Source organism: Musca autumnalis, unplaced genomic scaffold, assembly GCF_047663935.1.
Source record: "Musca autumnalis isolate F117 unplaced genomic scaffold, ASM4766393v1 scaffold_1, whole genome shotgun sequence".
Taxonomy (NCBI): domain Eukaryota; kingdom Metazoa; phylum Arthropoda; class Insecta; order Diptera; family Muscidae; genus Musca; species Musca autumnalis.
The window spans coordinates 253541382-253560182 of record NW_027411644.1 but is presented as its reverse complement, the minus strand read 5'-3'; the positions used below and the strand labels follow the sequence as shown (position 1 = coordinate 253560182).

At 37.0% G+C, this 18801-nt stretch overlaps 2 protein-coding genes across 6 annotated transcripts in view; both read right to left on the bottom strand.

Moving 5' to 3' along the window:
* The window catches only part of LOC141389381 (uncharacterized), a 540923-nt gene that overhangs the window by 452052 nt on the left and 70070 nt on the right, over positions 1-18801 (bottom strand). The window lies entirely within an intron of this gene.
* On the bottom strand, positions 4332-17484 carry LOC141391334 (uncharacterized). The gene is made up of 2 exons (XM_073964245.1): positions 15357-17484; positions 4332-6518 (listed from the first exon to the last, which is right to left on the bottom strand). The coding sequence occupies exons 1-2, from the start codon at positions 17413-17415 to the stop codon at positions 4396-4398; spliced, it is 4182 nt and encodes a 1393-aa protein (XP_073820346.1). The 5' UTR covers positions 17416-17484; the 3' UTR covers positions 4332-4395.

Below are 18801 nucleotides of genomic sequence, written 5' to 3'. Positions count from 1 at the left end.
ACGATGTACAACATTTAGATCAAATCGGGGTATAATTTCAAGGGATATCTTACGTACTAACCACTTTAGTTGGCGCCGACAGGCTGTTTTGGATATTTTGAACCATTATCTCAGGAAGTATGGACTTGACCCCGAAAAACTTGCGCAAGAAGAACTTTTTGAAAAAAAAATTCAAAACGATTTCATATAAGCTGTTAAATTGCACATTTCCCAAATTTTGTGTGGGAATTACCTGAAGGAAGGGAATGATATATGGAATATATCACCTGATACATGACTACGATGTGCAACGTTAAACCAATATGAAATTTCCTGCATGAGTTATCTTGCAGATTTACCATTTAGTTGGTGCCGTCAAGGTTTCTAGGAGCTTGTAGACCATTATATCAGGTAGTATGGACTTGCCCCGAAAAAAATTGTTCCGTCAAAAAGGGGGCTGCGAGGAAACTGCTGAAAAAATTCAAAACTATGCGAGAGGAGCTCTAAAACTTCACTTTTTCTAAATTTTGTGTTGGAGGGATCTGAAATAGTGGACCGATATAGTCCATATTCAGACCCGATCTATGCCTAAAAGTAATATTGCCATAACTTTTGTGGGAGCAGACCGATATGACCCATCTTCGAACTTAAACTAAGTTTGGACAAAATATTACGAAAGCCAAATTTTGTACCCAATTGGTAGAGAGTTATCGTGCGCGGACGGACATGGCTAAATCGACTCCAAATTGTCTGAAACGGATTTCGTCCAAACATACTTGGAGTCTAAAACCATTATTTCGATGAGGCACATTTTGGTGTATGTGTATATAACCTCGTTAGCATAAATGCTGAGGGTATAAACAGGAATAAGTTTGCAGTACATGGTCTGCATAAAATTAGTAATCTGCTTTGGAGTCCGAACAGGTCGTCATACATTGACTCTGACTCCGAATCTGGCAGCAATAGCAAAACAAACACAACAATTATGGAAATCCCCACTAAAGAGGATGTTCATAAGATCATGGACGTGAAGTGATCGAGAACAGCTGTCAGAGTCACAATGATTCAAGTTCAAGAATAACCTGGGGCTACTGAACAGAAAACGACAGGATGTTCCCAAGATGATAAAAACACTTCCTTGGAGGCGGCAAAGGGGAGCAGTATTCTTCGAAACCACCAATAAAGAAACAACATTCCTTCTTTAAATCCTCAAAGGAGACTGTTCCAAGAATCCTTTGGCACAGGACGACACAGTGAGCTCAGACATGATAAACGTGAGCCCACCTGAATTGTTGATGGTGTTCTGATTATGACCAAAATATTGGGTGTAACGTTCGATAGCATGTTAAAGTCGTCCGCACAATACTCGGCTATTTGCTGCTGGCCGGTAGCATTTGGGTTGCTGACAAAGAAACCTTGTTGACTTGATACAAAGCAATGTGTTCAGCTATGTGACGCCAGAGTGATATGTTAATGTTAGCACTATGCGGTGAAGAATATTCAAATCTGTCAGAATGCCACCCTGGGGACAGAGCGCCTCCTCATGACACCAGTGGACCATCTTCACGAGGAGACGACGGTTTTAGCGGTACATGGCAGTGAGCATCCCTGTCACGATTTAGTGGATGCGCTTCCCCCACACAGGCACGTAAGGAAAGATCTTCATGATGTAGAAAGGTATAAACGAGAACCTCTAGACCAAGACCAAGACCGAGAACCTCTAGACCGCAGTACGGATATATTGTGTGAATGCCGTACTTGGAGACTATCACCCCTCTCTTCCATCACGGCAGTAGAACGCCAGCAGCCAAGGCAAACACGAGTGGTTTCAGCCCAGTTAAGAGCCGGGCATTGAAGCCGCTTCAATTCATATTGGGCCTGAATTGATGCCATAGATTGGGACCACACGACACGCTGCATTTATTTAGCTGTCCAGTTAACCCCATTCACCTGCCTCCTGATTCTTTTTGAACGCAACCAGTGTACTGTAGAAAATGTAATTGACCACAATTCGTTTCGTTTTAATTACCTCCAACATATTTACCAAATATTCATCATGAGTATACATTTTATAATTCACTACAGTATCACTGAAATTGAGAGCCACACTTTTCTCGGGTCTCATCCAAAGAGCGCAGAACATAAGTTTGGTTTAAAGACACAAAGGAATTTTCACTAATTCTTGCCTTGGCCAGGGATTTTTCCAAATTTTTGGATTCACATACAGTTCTTTTCCAAAAAAAAAATGCCAATATGAAAATATGAATATTATCGAGGAAATTCACGGGGAAATTTTGAATCCAATCGGCAGATCCGTTCGAGAGTTATATTGCGCTCACACCACCTCACACGGTGTCATAGCGGTTTTGTCCAACTTTCAGGCTATTTTCTCAGGAAGTATGGACTTGCCCCTGGTGAAACTTGAAACAAAAATCAAAGCGATTCGAGGGCAGGTCCTAAACTGAACTTATCCGAAATTTTGTGTGGGAGGTACCCGAAGGAGTGGACCGATTGAGTCCATATTGAAACCTTATTCAAGTTTGGTACACATTTTACGATGGGCAAAGTATGGACCAAATCGGTTGCTTCCTTCAGGAGTTATCGTACGTACAAATTATCCGAACCTTTTCGAAATTTTGTGGGGGAGGTACCGGAAGGAGTGGACCGATATAACCCATCTTCGAACTTAAACTAAGTTTGGACAAAATATTACGAAAGCCAAATTATGGACCGAATCGGTTGATCCGTTAGAGTTATCGTGCGCTCCAGCCTACCAGACAGACGGACGGACATTGCTCAATCGACTCAAAATGCTGAGGGTATAAAAACGTTTTACTTTCCTATCAGCATCCGTATCCTGGTCATCCTCTGACTCAGGAATAATTTTGAGTTGACTTCCATTTGCTTAGCTGCCCAGCTAAAAAAAATTCTCAAAAAATATTTCCTGTTGCAAAAATGAATTACTTTAAAACTACTAGTAACTAAAATAACGTTGATTCCATTCAAATATTGAAAAAGGTCAAGCATAAATTACTTTGAAAATTTTTTGATTTTTTTTGTTAAAAAATAGTTCTTATGATATTTTTATGATTCTCAGAGTTAAAGAAAATTAGTGAAAAACAAATTTTATGTCAGTGTGGTTATCTCATATGGCTCTAAATTTTATTTTCAATTATATATCTGCTTACAGTACCTTCAAAAAATGCCCATAATTTTGATAAATTCAATTTTAAAAATCATTTTGTGCGTGAGGTTTTTTCACCGAATCTCCTCATAATTAAGATTTTATGTATGTAGAAACTCATCACGCTATGATATAGGGATACACAGAAAAAATACTGTATTTTAGGAATAGTGTTCATAAATTCTTGCCAAGGTTCAAATTTCTGCATTTCATGAACGCCTTTCATAAAGCAAAAAAATACTGGTTTCTTTTGAGAGATTGAAAAAAAATGTGGCGAGTTTTGTTTTTATTGACTAACAACCGCCAAACAACACCAACCAACCAAACCAGAGACACATTTTGCTGCTTTTTATTAATGATTTTATGTTTGTGGAGACAGCGAAATTTACACGCTCGATGTCGTATGAGTGAGACCGCACACAATTCATTAGTAGTGGTGCCACATTCTGGTTTAAACCATCAACAATTGTTGATACAGTGCCAATGTGATGTTGAGACGATGAGACCATTCAAAAGAAAACGACAACAAAGTTGAGAGCATTTACCAAAGAAGAAAGGGAATATGAGAACAAATGATGGAAATGTAGGGAAAAATAGGAAAGTGATTTTGCATCTCATGAAAATCTTACATATTTTTCAAAAATTTTGGCTTTTGGATGGATATACACAGTACAAAAAAAAAAACTACATCACGAACGAAAATATATAAAAAATCTTGAAATATTTTTTTCTGTGTATGAGGTTGCAAAAAAGTCATAACCCTACTGTGCATATAAATTATGTGGCTTTTAGAAAATCTATCTGGCTCGTTCTGGAAAAAATCGTAATGACCAGACTTTTAGATACTTTTCCCATCTACAACATTTTCTCCAGTCACCCAACGTTTTCAAGAAAAAATCCGTAAACCTAAAAAACCCTTAAAATTTGATCTTTGATCCCATATAACCTATTGGGTACTTTTAGGACATTGCTCATAATGGCAAACCCTATCCCTCCACCAAAGTTCGGCTTTATTGGGATCGTTGCTATATCAACGTCTTTTTTGACTGAAGCCCGAATATGGAAAATTAACAAAGGTAAGATACATTTAGGTTTAATTCAGGAATCTTGGACTGTTAAGAACAAATGTCACTCTTTTATTTTTATATACAAAAATAAATATATGCCATTCCTTTTTGTGCAATATTTTTTATTTGAAAAAAAACGAACTTTGCAAATAGTAACACATTGCCTCAATAAATTTTACATTTTTTTGCGGGATTCATGGCACTACCAATTGGACAGTTAAATGCCTTTGAAAATTCCTCAAAATTCGATAGCGGACCAATCGTTCTAAACTTTTCGGGAGCATGGATATCGATGACCACCGATGGATATGCTGAGCGATGGATATCTGAACACCAAAGATTTGCAAAACCAATGAAATACAATTGGCGATCAGTAAAATCCATACCGGGAAAAGTCTCCAAATTCCTTGCTGCCACATCATTTGTATTGTTGTACCAATTCTGATAGGCACTGTATGCCAGCCGCACACCACCATTATCGGCAATATTTTCATCTTGATTTGACTTTTCAGGTAAAGGTTCTCCGGCAAAAATAAACTCTTTATATTGATCGATAAAACATTGGGAGCGTTTTTTGAATTGTCCATCGGAATTTGTATCCCACCACTTGAGATAATTACCCTGGACATCATAGTCACGACCATGACCATCGAAACCATGCAAGAGTTCGTGGGCAATCGTAGCACCCAAGGCACCAAAGTTAAAGGCTGTGGGAAATGCAGCAGACCAGGCGTCAGAGGATTGTACATAGAACACCGGCATTTTTAGGGAATTTTCGTTATAGATATACAACGGGGTGACAGTTAATTCTTCACCATAATCCATTTTTGATTTATCTTCCTCAATACCATTACGCTCATTGGCTGCCTGGAGAGATAGTATTTTTTGGAGATTCCCCAAATAATCTTGGCTATCGAATTCAGCTGATCCAAGAATTTCAGTAAAATTGACATCCTTATAGGAAACAATTTCCAAATTAATTTTCTGTAATTTTTCCAAGGCATACTGACGGGTTTCTTCCGACAACCAATGCAGCTGGGAAGTTTCCAATTGCCGACGTAATGTTGCCCTGATATGGGACCACATATCCTGTATTCCCTGCTCGTTGTTTGGTCTATTGTATCTGCGATAAACCATATTGTCGATATTTTTATGAAAATATTTCCTCATACGGGCCAAACATATATCCGCCATTACCTCCCGGCTTTCGGACATTTCTGTTATAAAGGCACGGGCGAGATTGTAGAAAATGTAATTGGCCACAATTCTTTTTGGGGTGGTTTTAATTACCTCCAACATATGCACCAAATATTCATCGTCAGCATAAATTTTATAATTCATTGCAGTATCACCGACGGCTAACTTCAAAAAATGTTTCACATCCAATTGAGGGGCATACTTTTCTTGGGTCTCATCCAAAGAGCGCAGAACATCCGTTTGATTTAAAGACTCAAATGAACTTTCACTAATTCTTGCCTTGGCCAGGGATTTTTCCAATTTAAAAAACTCCTTTGCCGTTGCCGCTGCAACTGATTTATCCTGAATTCCAAAAAACTCCAGCAACCATCTGGCATTACGCTTTATTAGAAAGCGTACATCTTTGTCCCATTTTGAATCCACATAGATTTCTTTTGCCGCATCAAAGTCTGGAGGCCCAATATGAAAACGATTTACAGTATTATTGAGAAAATCCTCGTAGAATTCGTATGCCAGCAGTATATTCACACCGTATTTGTGGTTAATTTTAGCCACCATCTCTAGCCAATCAAATTCAGCCTCCTGCCACTGATCATCACCCACCAAAAGTGGCATTTCACCAAATTCCTTGATAATTTCCCGCAGTTTTGCCGGATAGGATTCTTTCAAATCTGTTGCATGTAAACAAGAGTGATAAAAGCGTTTTACTTTCCTATCAGCATCCGTATCCTGGTCATCCTCTGACTCAAGAATAGTTCTGAGTTTTTCATCTAATTTGATTTGCATCGTTATTAATAAATTTGTAGTCGGTCGTTCCACTGTGGCTGGATTATATTTCGGATAGTTACCGCAAACATACTCATAGAAATCCTCACAAGGATCCACAGATTTATTCATATACTTCAGCAACTCCTCAGCTTTCGTGTGACGTTGAACAGCAGCAGCATCCTTATCTGAGAGTACTGGAGAGCCTCGGCAATCCGAAACCCAAAGTATCAGAATTAGACAACGAAAAGTGATTTGTAACAGCATTACACTCAGGAAAGGTGTGTGTTTAAATGAATCTTTCCAACATGAAATAAAATTGCAAACTAAAAATCCCATGTCAGGGCAGATATTTTTATAGATACGTCTCAGCTTAACACGTTTACTGATAGCAATTGAACTCTTACACCTTTTGCTTTCATGTGCAATCCATTGGCACCAAGAAGCCTAGATCTCAACATGACTTATGGCTGTTTTGGGTTCAATCTTATTTGATTTGTTTTATGTTGAATAGGATTAGAATGGTGATAAGATTGCTCACTAATCAGGTGTATTGTATAGAACGCAAACTAAGCAATTGATAATTGCATTGCTGACATATACAACGACTTATGACTTTAGGTTTCAACTTGGTATATGTATTTTATGTAAAATAGGATTAATGCTAACGAGTATAACATTGGATATTTTGTTTACTTCGCAATTTTTAAATGCAGTGGAATCTTTGGGCGCTGCACATTGGGGCAAGATTCCAAAAAACGGAGATTAAAATTCAGGGAAGCATTTGGGAGATCTAATGTTAATATTTTTCGAATGTTTACACCTCAATCAATATAACGGAACACAGATTTGGTGCAAATAAGGCGATTGGAGAGGTATATTCGAAACCCTCATAAATGGGTACCATAAAAACTATGAAGCGTTTTTACGGTTTTGCTTACATTTCTTATTTGATTAATCTAAAATCTTCTAATATGATTGATTGTTGGCTAAGCTAATATTTGGCAAAAAATTATAAAGTCAGGTCAATATTTTAGTGTAACCCCCACACAAGAGTATCTCCCGATTTTATGTATTTCGAGGGTCTTGACCACATTTGTTAGTATAGTTATCTGTAAATTAGGATTTATAGTTTTGAGTGCTTAAGAATTCATCCTGCGAAAACTTGTCAATATAGGTCAATGTTTTGATATAGCCCCCATATAGAGGTACAGTCAAATTTGGGGTTTTTTTTTCGAACATTTTAATCATATATTGCAATAAACTGGCTAAAATTGTGAATTGTGCATATTAAAGGGATTGTAAATATTTTTATTAAACATCATCTCCATATATTCTGGTTTTGGAAGAACCTCCATATAAAATATTTCGCTACTGTTATAAATCTAAATGGTTAGGTTAGGTTGAAAAGAGGGGCGAGTAATCACCACATGCCTTGGTGAACATACACATAAGCCATGAAGTAGGCCTGTTGTGCGCTCTGGACTAGGTTTTTTTGATGAAGGGGACTCTACTGTATTTTATTTGAGGAACTCTGTTCCCTTAACAAAATCCCGTAATTGTTTCAGGTCGTCTACAATAACCAGATTAAGAACTGAGATCTGATGTTTGCGAAAGCGGGACATTGACAGAGAAAATGCTCCAATGTTTCATCATCTCCGTATGCCCTGCATACGCTGTTGTCTGCACAATTAATTTTGTGCAGATGAACTTGTAAACCCAGGTGACCTGTAAGGACACCTGTAAGTTTACTCAACTCTGCCTTACCTAGCAGTAATAGGTTTTTAGTTTTTTCCTCATTTGGGATTTTTGCGGCTTTCCCTACTTCCTCTCTATTCCATAGGGATAAGTGGACATATTTTGTCCAATTTTTCAACACTAGCCCAGACGCGTTTAGTGGCTTTGCGTTCTCTATGTTTACTGTTGCTAATTCCCTTCCATTTTTTGCCAGAGAATTTGCTATTTCATTACCTATATTCCCCGCATGACCCGGTACCCATATTATACGCACCAAGCCATGTTGAGAATAGCTGCTGATCGAATTTAAACAATCCAAGACTGTTTGTGATTTTACTGCCTTGGATGTTATTGCTTTGATTGCAGTTTTACTGTCCGTAAGGACGTTTACAGTTGATGGTCTCGTGTTGACTTTAAGCCAGTTCAGACAACCTGTAATCGTTCGGATCTCCGCTTGATGGACCGTATTGTGATCCAGCAAACGAAGAGATATTTCCATCTCTGATTCTTCAATAAAAAGATTCAGTCCCGTTCTCCCACCTAGCATGGAGCCGTCTGTATAACAACAGTTTCCAATCGGCATTTGTGTTACAGTTCCGCCGATCCACGAGTCTCTGTCTGGAATTAATGCCTCGCATGAAGCAGCTACAAATGTTTCAGGTATACGGTCCGATACAATGTTATCCATTGACTCTCCCGTTGTTACATGTAGAATGTTTTGATGGTATGTCACGTGGTCCTTAGTGATCCACTCGCCCATCGCTTTAAGTCGGATAACTGCGACAGCCGCTTCATACCTTATCTGGATTTCTATTGGGAGTATATACAGAATAGTTTCTAATGCCCTCGTTGGTGTTGTCCTCATTGCGCCGCTTACACTTAAACAGCACATTCGTTGGACTTTCTGTAGTATTTTAATATTCACTTTTTATCCATAGCTGTCCGCCAGACTACTGAAGCATACTACGCTTTTGCATAGCCAGTGTGTCATCTTAGGATTAAGACCCCACTTGGAGCCTATAAGCTTTGTTAGCTTTCTCTTGAATATGGTCTTTCCATTTAAGTTTCCTATCCAGGATTACTCCCAGATATTTAACTTTGTTGGAAATATTGATTGTCTTGTTTAGCAAAAATGGTTCTTCAAAGTGTCCCAGTTTTGTTTTCCTAGTGAAAAGACATATTTCCGTTATTTCCGGGTTTACGTTAAGACCTCTTGGTCTAGCCCAGTTGTACGCTAGTTTTAGGGTTGATTCAGCTCTTCTGCATAGCAAGTTTGGATTCTTACCCCTCAGAAGTATTATAAAGTCGTCTGCATAGCAGACTGAGTCAAATCCATCATCGGTTAAAGTCCATAATAGGCTATTTATGGTTGTCCTTTATTTTTACGTCAAGCAGCCCGCAGATTATCCATCTTTTCCTTAGCATGTGGCTTATCCAGTCCCTAAGGGCGCGGTTCACCTGAAATTTATCTAAGGATTGGATAAGGGTTTCGGTGCTGACGTTATTGAAAGCACCCTGGATATCAGTGCATACATCTAGTGTATACATCTTCCTGTCGAAGGTGCTCTCATGTAATGCGGTTTCCACTCATCTACCTTTAACGTATGCATGTTGTTTGTATTTAAGCATATCGTTTGGAATCTTGCTCTTAATCATGGTATTGACTATTCGTTCCATTGTTTTAAGCAGGAAGGATGTTAGGCTTATCGGACGATAAGACTTAGGAATTGCGTAACTTGCCTTCCCAGGTTTGGGGATAAATACTACCCTCGCCTCCTGCCAGGCAAATTTTTAGCATGCGTTAAAAATACCAGATAGTTTGGACGCAATGTAGTCCATCTGTTTCTGGAGTAAGGCCGGAAATATCTCATCCGGTCCCACTGCTTTAAAAGGTTTGAAACACTTAAATCTTAAATTTAAATACTTTTCAAAAATAGGGAAAAATGGATACATTATAAATTATTTTATATTTTCCAAAGATTCTGATATCTATCAACGTCAGGTTGACGATTCCATTCTAAAATTGCACTTTTGATGCGTAAAACATATTATACTTTATACACCCAAACATTTTATTTTTTATGGTGCTCTTCAAATTATTTAAAATTCTTTAGCTTTAACACAGTGTAACTGTAGAAGCAGGGTTTAAAAGCCAGCATCTAAAAACATTAGCATTAGCTGTACCCTTCAACTGCAACACAATATTAACACACACGGCTAAATAAGCATCCGAACGGATATTCATTTTTGGGCATTATTGCTTATTTCGTTTTTTACGCCTAATCTTTTTTACGTTAGGCATAATCGACAACCACGCTACATATTTAGCAGTCGGCTGATCATTCATCGCAGCGAATTAGCAACCGAGGGTGGTTTTGTGATTAGAGTTTCCAACGCAGTAATAAAAAAGGTGTCATTTAATGTCAAAATGCCTCCACCATATGGTAGAACCTAAAGAATACTAATTATTATTGTTTAAAAATAAAACAAGTAAAAAAGTGTCTGTCGTCTTTGCCGACAGATATATACCCTCAGCCAATGTGAAGTGAAACTTTAACCTACGGACAGATCGAATGTATTTAAGGTCTCTTCAGAATTTTGTGGCCCTTTTTGGACATTTGAACTTGCCGACAAAAATCTGGATTAGGAATGAACTGCACTAAGACACAAATGTTGAACTTTTGTGGGTGAGGTACCCTTAGCGAGGTCCGGTATGGTCCATTTTAGAAGTTAAACTAAATTTTGACAATATATAAGGAGATCCAAAGTTTGGAAAAAATTGGTTGCCCCATTCAAGTGATATCGTCCAAGCATTTTGGTCATAGCGCCATGAAACTAAGTTTGGATATAATATGACGAATACCCAATGTTGGACCAAATCGGTTGAACAGCTCGAGAGTTATCGTGCTCTCCGACCGCCACATATAGTGCCATAGGAGTTTTTTACACCTTCGGGCTGTTTTCCCAAGAAATATGGACTTGCCGCTGAAAAAAAACTATTACCGTCGTAATGGAGGTAGCGAATGCAAATCGCTTCAACAAAAGTCAAAGTGATTCGAAAGCAGGTCTTAAAGTGAACTTATCCGAAATTTTGTGTGAGAGGTACCAGAAGGAGTGGACAACTATAGGCCATATTCGAACCTGATCTATATCTGGTAGATATATTAGGATGTGCACAGTATGGATTACATCGGCCACTCCCTTCAAGAGTTATCGTGCGCACACTTTTTCCGAACATTTTTCAACTTTTGTGGGGCGGTACCTGAAGGACTGGATCAATATGGCTTGTCTTCGAATTTAAACTATGTTTGGACAAAATATTACGAAGGCAAAATTTTGGACCGAATCGGCACATCCGTTCTAGAGTTATCTTGCGCTCCAACCACTACACACGGTGCCATAGGGGCTTTTTGCATCTTTCAGGCTATTATCGCAGGAAGTATGGACTTGCCCCTGATGAAATTTGTACCGTCGTATGGAGGGTAGTTAACACAAGTTGTTGCAACAAAAGTCGAAGCGATTCGAGAGCAGGTCCTAATCTGAACTTATCCGAAATTTTGTGTGGGAGGTACCCGAAGGAGTGGACCGATTGAGTCCATATTCGAACCTCATCTAAGTGTGGTAGAAATTTCACGATGTGGAAAGTATGGATAAAATCGGTTATTTCCTTCAAGAGTTATCGTGCGCAAAAATTTTCCGAACATTTTCGAACTTTTGTGGGGGTGGTACCGGAAGGAGTGGACCGATATAGCCCATCTTCGAACTTAGTTTGGGCAAAATATTACCAAAGCAAAATTTTTGACCGAATCGGTTGATCCATTCGAGAGTTATCGTGCGCACCAGCCAGACAGACGGACGGACATTGCTAAATCGACTCCAAATTGTCTGAAACACATTTCGTCCAAACATACTTGGGGTCTAAAACCATTATTTCGATGAGGCACATTTTGCCCGTATGAATGTGTATATACCCTTTCTAGCCTAAAGGCTGAGGGTGTAAAAATATATATTGAACGGCTTTACCAAAAATTCACACGAAAAAGTGGATTTAATTATATCGTGATTTTTAGTGCATTACACTGGTAACCCTGATCTCAAAAACAATTGTTTGCTGAAAACCTGGCTAAGCCGTTGAAACTTTGTTGCTTATTCTCTTTTCTGATATGTGTTGATCATGTGTGCTGCAAAATATGAGTATGCGTGTCCGATGCTATTTTATTATAGCGACAATATCAAATAGCATCGCTAGCAATATTTTTGTGAAATTTGTTGCTACATGTTGGCGTTGTTCATTGTTGCTAAACATATTTCGAAGAAATTTTAGCAGGCAAAGCTGCAAAAATTCAGTGCTTTTGCTAATATGGCGTTAGCATTTTAAACCCTGTGTAGAAGTAAACAATATATGATCTTAACATTTTTGTTAGAGACTTATATTTTGTACCATATACCATGTAACGACAGTTATATCAAAAACCGAATTTAATTTTTTTAATTAATCTCCATTTTTTGCGATTTCAACCCGTCATTTCATATAAATCATTATATATAGTACCTATAACATAATAGTGGACGTGTACACATTGTCTTATGTAGGGTGAACACAGACATTAAGCCAAGCCACGACATACTGTACAACAATAACAGAGAATATGAAGACAAAAACCCCATTTTTGGCATAACTCAAAATGCGCAAGCAAGGCGCAAGTTTTGTTTGAGCAATATCAAAGACAAAACTCAAGAGAAAAATACAAATAAAAATCTCACAACATTCTCGACACTCTTTTTTTGTACTCCAATACATTTCAAAATTACGCAAAACCTGGACACATTTTGACGATTTTTTAAATATATTTCTATAACACTTTTGCTAGAACAATTTTATTCTAAAATATTGAGAACTACCTCTATTTGATATATCCATACTAAAAATCGCAATTTTATATAACAAAAACTAATTTATCACGGTTCAAAACCACCCAAATTTATGTTTTTTTAACATCGACACCTCCAAATAATAGTATGCTAAGTCTAAAAAGTGAGTTTTGCAGGAGAAGCTCTCAAAGTTTGGACATTTTTTTGAACTTCAGTACTATGCTAAGTCAATATTTGTTTATAACTTTTGTTCGGATTGACCGATCATTACCAAAATTAGACAGAATTTAAGTTAAAGGACGTTCGACACCTCCAAATAATAGTTTGCTAATTCTGAAAAGCGAGTTTTGCAGGACAAGCTCTTAAAGTTTGGAAATTTCTTTGACCTTCAGTACTATGCTAAGGAAATATTTGTTTATAACTTCTGTTCGGATTGTCCGATCATTACCAAAATTTGACAGAATTTAAGTAAAAGGACGTTAAATATAAAAATGTAAAGAACTTGAAAATATGCTAAGTAGACTTAGCATACTATTGTTTGGAGGCGTCGACATGCTGTCAAAAACTTAAAATAAAAAAAAATATCTCAACTTTAACACAGTGCAACAAGAAAAGTAAACAACATACGACATTGCTATTTTGGATACTGAGTTAGAATTTTGTCAAGGAAGATTATGGAAAAAATATGTTTTGATTTTTCAATTAAGCGCCGTTTTTTTTTGTCAATTTGGCCCCTTTGTGCGCTGTATATAATCGAAATGCTGTTCCACTTCAAATAGAAAAATCAAATAACATTAACAGAGTTACCGGGACAACCCTCAAGATTATCTACAAGTGTCGTTGTTTTTTTTTTTTTTTTTTTGTTTTTGAAGCTCTGGAAGTTTGGACCTGCTCATGAAAAAACAACTTAGAACGGCGTTAAGTTCGGCCCGACCGAACATGTTATACCCTCCACCACGAATTGTATTGGATTAAAACTGAACAATTAGTTAGTTGAAGAAGACTAAATACAAAATTCCGGCAATTTCGGTAAAACAATGTGGCTAACTTTCAAAATACCGAAATTCAGGAGGTACCGTTATGGGCGCTGCATAAAGTCGTAGACATGTACGGAAAATTACGGGGGGAAGTTTTATACCACAAACGAAGACTAAATATCAAATTTCAGCAATTTCGGTGGAATGTTGAAACCACAACCTCTAAAATACCAAAAATCGGGAGGTACAGTCCTATGGGGAACATATAAAGGCGTAAACCTATATATACAAATTTCAGGTGGAAAAGTTTTGCACCTCCAACGAAGACTTAATACCAAATTTCAGCCATTTCGGTGGAATATTGAGGCCACAACCTTCAAAATACCGAAAATCGGGAGGTACCGTTTTATGGGGGCTATATGAAGGCGTGGACCTGTACCGACACATTTCTGGGGAAATGTTTTATACCACCAACGAAGACTAAATACCAAATTTCAGTCATTTCGGTGTGATAATGAACATGGACATGGTTATATCGACTTAGTATTTTACCCTGATCAAGAATATACATATATACTTTATAGGATATCCGATGAATATTTCATGTGTTACAAACGGAATGACAAATTTAATTATGCCCTCCATACTATGGGGGAGGGTATAAAAAAGTTCACGCACAAATCGATTTAATTTTTTTTTTAATATATAAAATGAAAAAAAAAACTTCTCAAAAAATATTTCCTGTTGCACGAATGTATTAACTTAAGCTTAACAAGGTCATGTACAAACCACTTTAAAACATTTTTGATTTATTTTATTATATCTTTGAAAATACCTTTTATGATATTTTTATGATTCTGAAAGTTAATGAAAATTGGTGAGACACAAATATTTTGTAAGTGAAATTATCTGATATGGCTCTAAATGTTATTTTCAATTGTATATCAGCTTACAGTACCTTCAAAAAATGCCGATAATTTTTATAAATTCAAATTTTAAAATAATTTTGTGCGTGAGGTCTTTTAACCAAATCACCTTATAATTAAGATTTTATGTATTCTTATGCAGAAACTCATCACGCTATGATATAGGGATTTGAGGTTGCAAAAAACTCATAACCCTAATGTGCATATAAATGATGTGACCTTTAGAACAGCTGTATCTCAAGAATGACTCGTTCTTTTAAAAAACATAAAAACCGTCTACAACATTTTCTCCTGTTACTTTTTTATAAGACAGATAATCCAAAAACATAAAAAACCTTAAAATGTTACCTTTGGTTATTCGGGGTTCCTTTTTTGCTCACATGAGATCTATTAAGACTTTTAGGACATTGCTTCTAATGGCAAACCCTAGCTCTCCACCAAAGTTCGGCTTTGTGGTGATTTTTGCTACTTCAATATCTTTTTTGACTGGGCTCTGAAGCCCGAATAAGAAAAATTAACAAAGGTTAAAAAAATGTCACTCTTTCATTTTTATATAAATTTTTATATAAATAAATATATTTCATTCCTTCTTGTGTTATATTTTTTATTAAAAAAAAAACGAGCTGTGCAAATAGCAACACATAGCCTCAATAAATTTTACATTTATTTGCGGGATTCATCGCACTACCAATTGGACAGTTAAATGCCTTTGAAAATTCCTCAAAATTCGATAGCGGACCAATGATTCTAAACTTTTCGGGAGCATGAGTATCGATGACCACAAATGGATATGTTGAGCGATGGTTATCTGCACACCAAAGATTGGCAAAACCAATAAAAAACAATTGGCGATGATTAAAATCCATACCGGGAAAAGTCTCCAAATTCCTTGCTGCCACATCGTTTGTGTTGTTGTACCAATTCATATAGGCACTGTATGCCAGCCGCACACTACCATTATCGGCAATATTTTCATCTTGATTTGGCTTTTCAGGTAAGGGTTCTCCGGCAAAAATAAATTCTTTATATTGATCGATAAAACATTGGGAACGTTTTTTGAATTGCCCATCGGAATTTGCGTCCCACCACTTGAGATAATTACCCTGGACATCATAGTCACGACCATGACCATCGAAACCATGCAAGAGTTCGTGGGCAATCGTAGCACCCAAGGCACCAAAGTTAAAGGCTGTGGGAAATGCAGCAGACCAGGCGTCAGAGGATTGTACATAGAACACCGGCATTTTTAGGGAATTTTCGTTATAGATATACAACGGGGTGACAGTTAAGTCTTCACCATAATCCATTTTTGATTTATCTTCCCCAATATCTTTACGCTCATTGGCTGCCTGGAGAGATAGTATTTGTTGGAGATTCCCCAAATAATCTTGGCTATCGCATTCTGCTGGTCCAAGAATTTCAGTAAAATTGACATCCTTATAGGAAACAATTTCGAAATTAATGTTATGTAATTTTTCCAAGGCATACTGACGGGTTTCTTCCGACAACCAATCCAGTTGGGAAGTTTCCAATTGCCGGCGTAATGTTGCCCTGATATGGGACCACATATCCTGTATTCCCTGCTCGTTGTCTGGTCTATTGTATCTGCGATAAACCATATTGTCTATATTTTTATGGAAATATTTCCTCATACGGGCCAAACATATATCCGCCATTACATCCGGACTTTCGGACATTTTGGTTATAAAGGCACGGGCGAGAGTGTAGAAAATGTAATTGGCCACAATTCTTTTCGGGGTGGATTTAATTACCTCCAACATATTCACCAAATATTCATCCTCAGCATAAATTTTATAATTCATTGCAATATCACCGACGGCCAACTTAAAAAAAAGTTTCACATCAAATTGAGGGGCATACTTTTCTTGGGTCTCATCCAAAGAGAGCAGAACATATGTTTCGTTTAAAGACACAAAGGAATTTTCACTTATTTTTGCCTTGGCCAGGGATTTTTCCAATTGCAAAAACTCTCTTGCCGTTGCCACTGCAACTGCTTTATCCTGTATTCCAAAAAACTCCAGCAACCGTCTGGAATTTCTCCTTATGAGAATTTCTACATCTTTTTCCCATTTTGGATCTACATACAGTTCTTTTTTCAAATCAAACTCTGGAGGCCCAATAACAATACTATTTAGAGTTTTATCAAAAAAATCCACGAAAAATGCGTATCTCAGCAATATATTCATACCGTATTTGTGTTTAATTTTAGCCACCGTCTCTAGCCAATCAAATTCAGCCTCCTGCCACCGATCATCACCCACCAAAAGTGGCATTTCACCAAATTCCTTAATAATTTCTCGGAGTTTTATCGGATAGGTTTCTTTCAATTCTGTTGCATGTAGACACGAATGATAAAAACGTTTTACTTTCCTATCAGCATCCGTATCCTGGTCATCCTCTGACTCAAGAATAGTTTTGAGCTTTTCATCTAATTTGTTTTTCACCGTTAATAGGAAATGTGTAGTCGGTCGTTCCACTGTGGCTGGATTATATTTCGGATAGTTACCGCAAACATACTCATAGAAATCCTCACAAGGATCCACAGATTTATTCATATACTTCAGCAACTCCTCAGCTTTCGTGTGACGTTGAACAGCAGCAGTATCCTTATCTGAGAGTACTGGAGAGCCTCGGCAACCCCAAACCCAAAGTATCAGAATTAGAGAACGTAAAGTGATTTGTAACAGCATTACACTCGGGAAAGATATGTGTTTAAGCGCAACTTTCCAACTTGAAATAAAATCACAAACTAAAAATCCCATGTCAGGACAGATATTTTTATAGATAGGTCTCAGCTTAACACGTTTACTGATAACAATTGAACTCGTACACCTTTTGCTTCCATGTGGAATGCATTGGCGCCAAGAAGCCTATGTGTAAAAATCCACATACACATAGGTCGTGTATTTTTGGGTTCAATTTTATTTTACTTATTTGTATGTTGAATAGGATTAGAATGGTGATAAGATTGTCCCCTAATCAGGTGTATAGTATAGAATGCGAGCTAAGCAATTCAGAAATGCTTATAATGCACATGCATTGCTGTCATATACACATCGACTTAAGAGTTTAGGTTTCAAGTTGGTTTATTTGTTTTATGTAAAATGCGATTAATGCTTATAACACTGTATATTTCGTTTACTTTGCATCTTTTAATATAGTCGAATCTATGGTTGTCCTGTCTAGCGGAAATGTTGTTCCAATTCGTATTTATAGAAAAATATAACTTTTGTTCGGCTTAAATACAGATAAACAAGTACACGGAGGAAAAAAGCCCTCTCTAACATATGCCCCAAACATAATTTGCAGCAAACATATATTTGTTTACAATCAGTCCCAAAATGATTATATAATGTAATAAATAGGTACATCCATATTTATGTATGTATATGTATGAAAAATGTATTGATGTTATTACCAATATTAAATGCGATTTCTTCCTTGTCCAATAAAATATTTCCATTCACCTTTTTGATTCAATTATAAAATGTTCAATTATAAAATGTATTGGGCATTTAATTTACTAAAAAACACAATTTCTTTAAGAAAAGACAAAACACAGATTTGTTCACTCACTTTACCGTCCTTACTCAACGATTGTATTTAGAAAACTGAAGAAACGCCAACAACGAAAAAGAACAACATAATTAATACCATTTTTTTCTTTTCGTCTTCGCTTGCTAAGTTGGTTAACAACAACAAACAACGAAACACACGTGTTTGGCCGTAAAACTTCTGCGTCTCCTATTACACCATACACACAGCTCTTTATTATAAAACAGAATTTCATGAGAGCCCTGTTGTTACTCTCTTTGACAAAAATCCTCTCTTCACCCATAAAATTATGTTCTAACATAAAAAATATGTTGGTACACAAACAAATTAAATTGAGATATGTTACAAAATGTTGCAAACATATACATAATTGTTTGGACACAAACAAATTATATTTGGATCCAAACACATATTTGTCCCAAACAAATATTTGTTTGGATCCAAACATATTTCTAACAGCTGTGCCGACAGAGATATACCCTCAGCCTCGAACGTAAAGAACAGAATCGACTCCTCGCTGG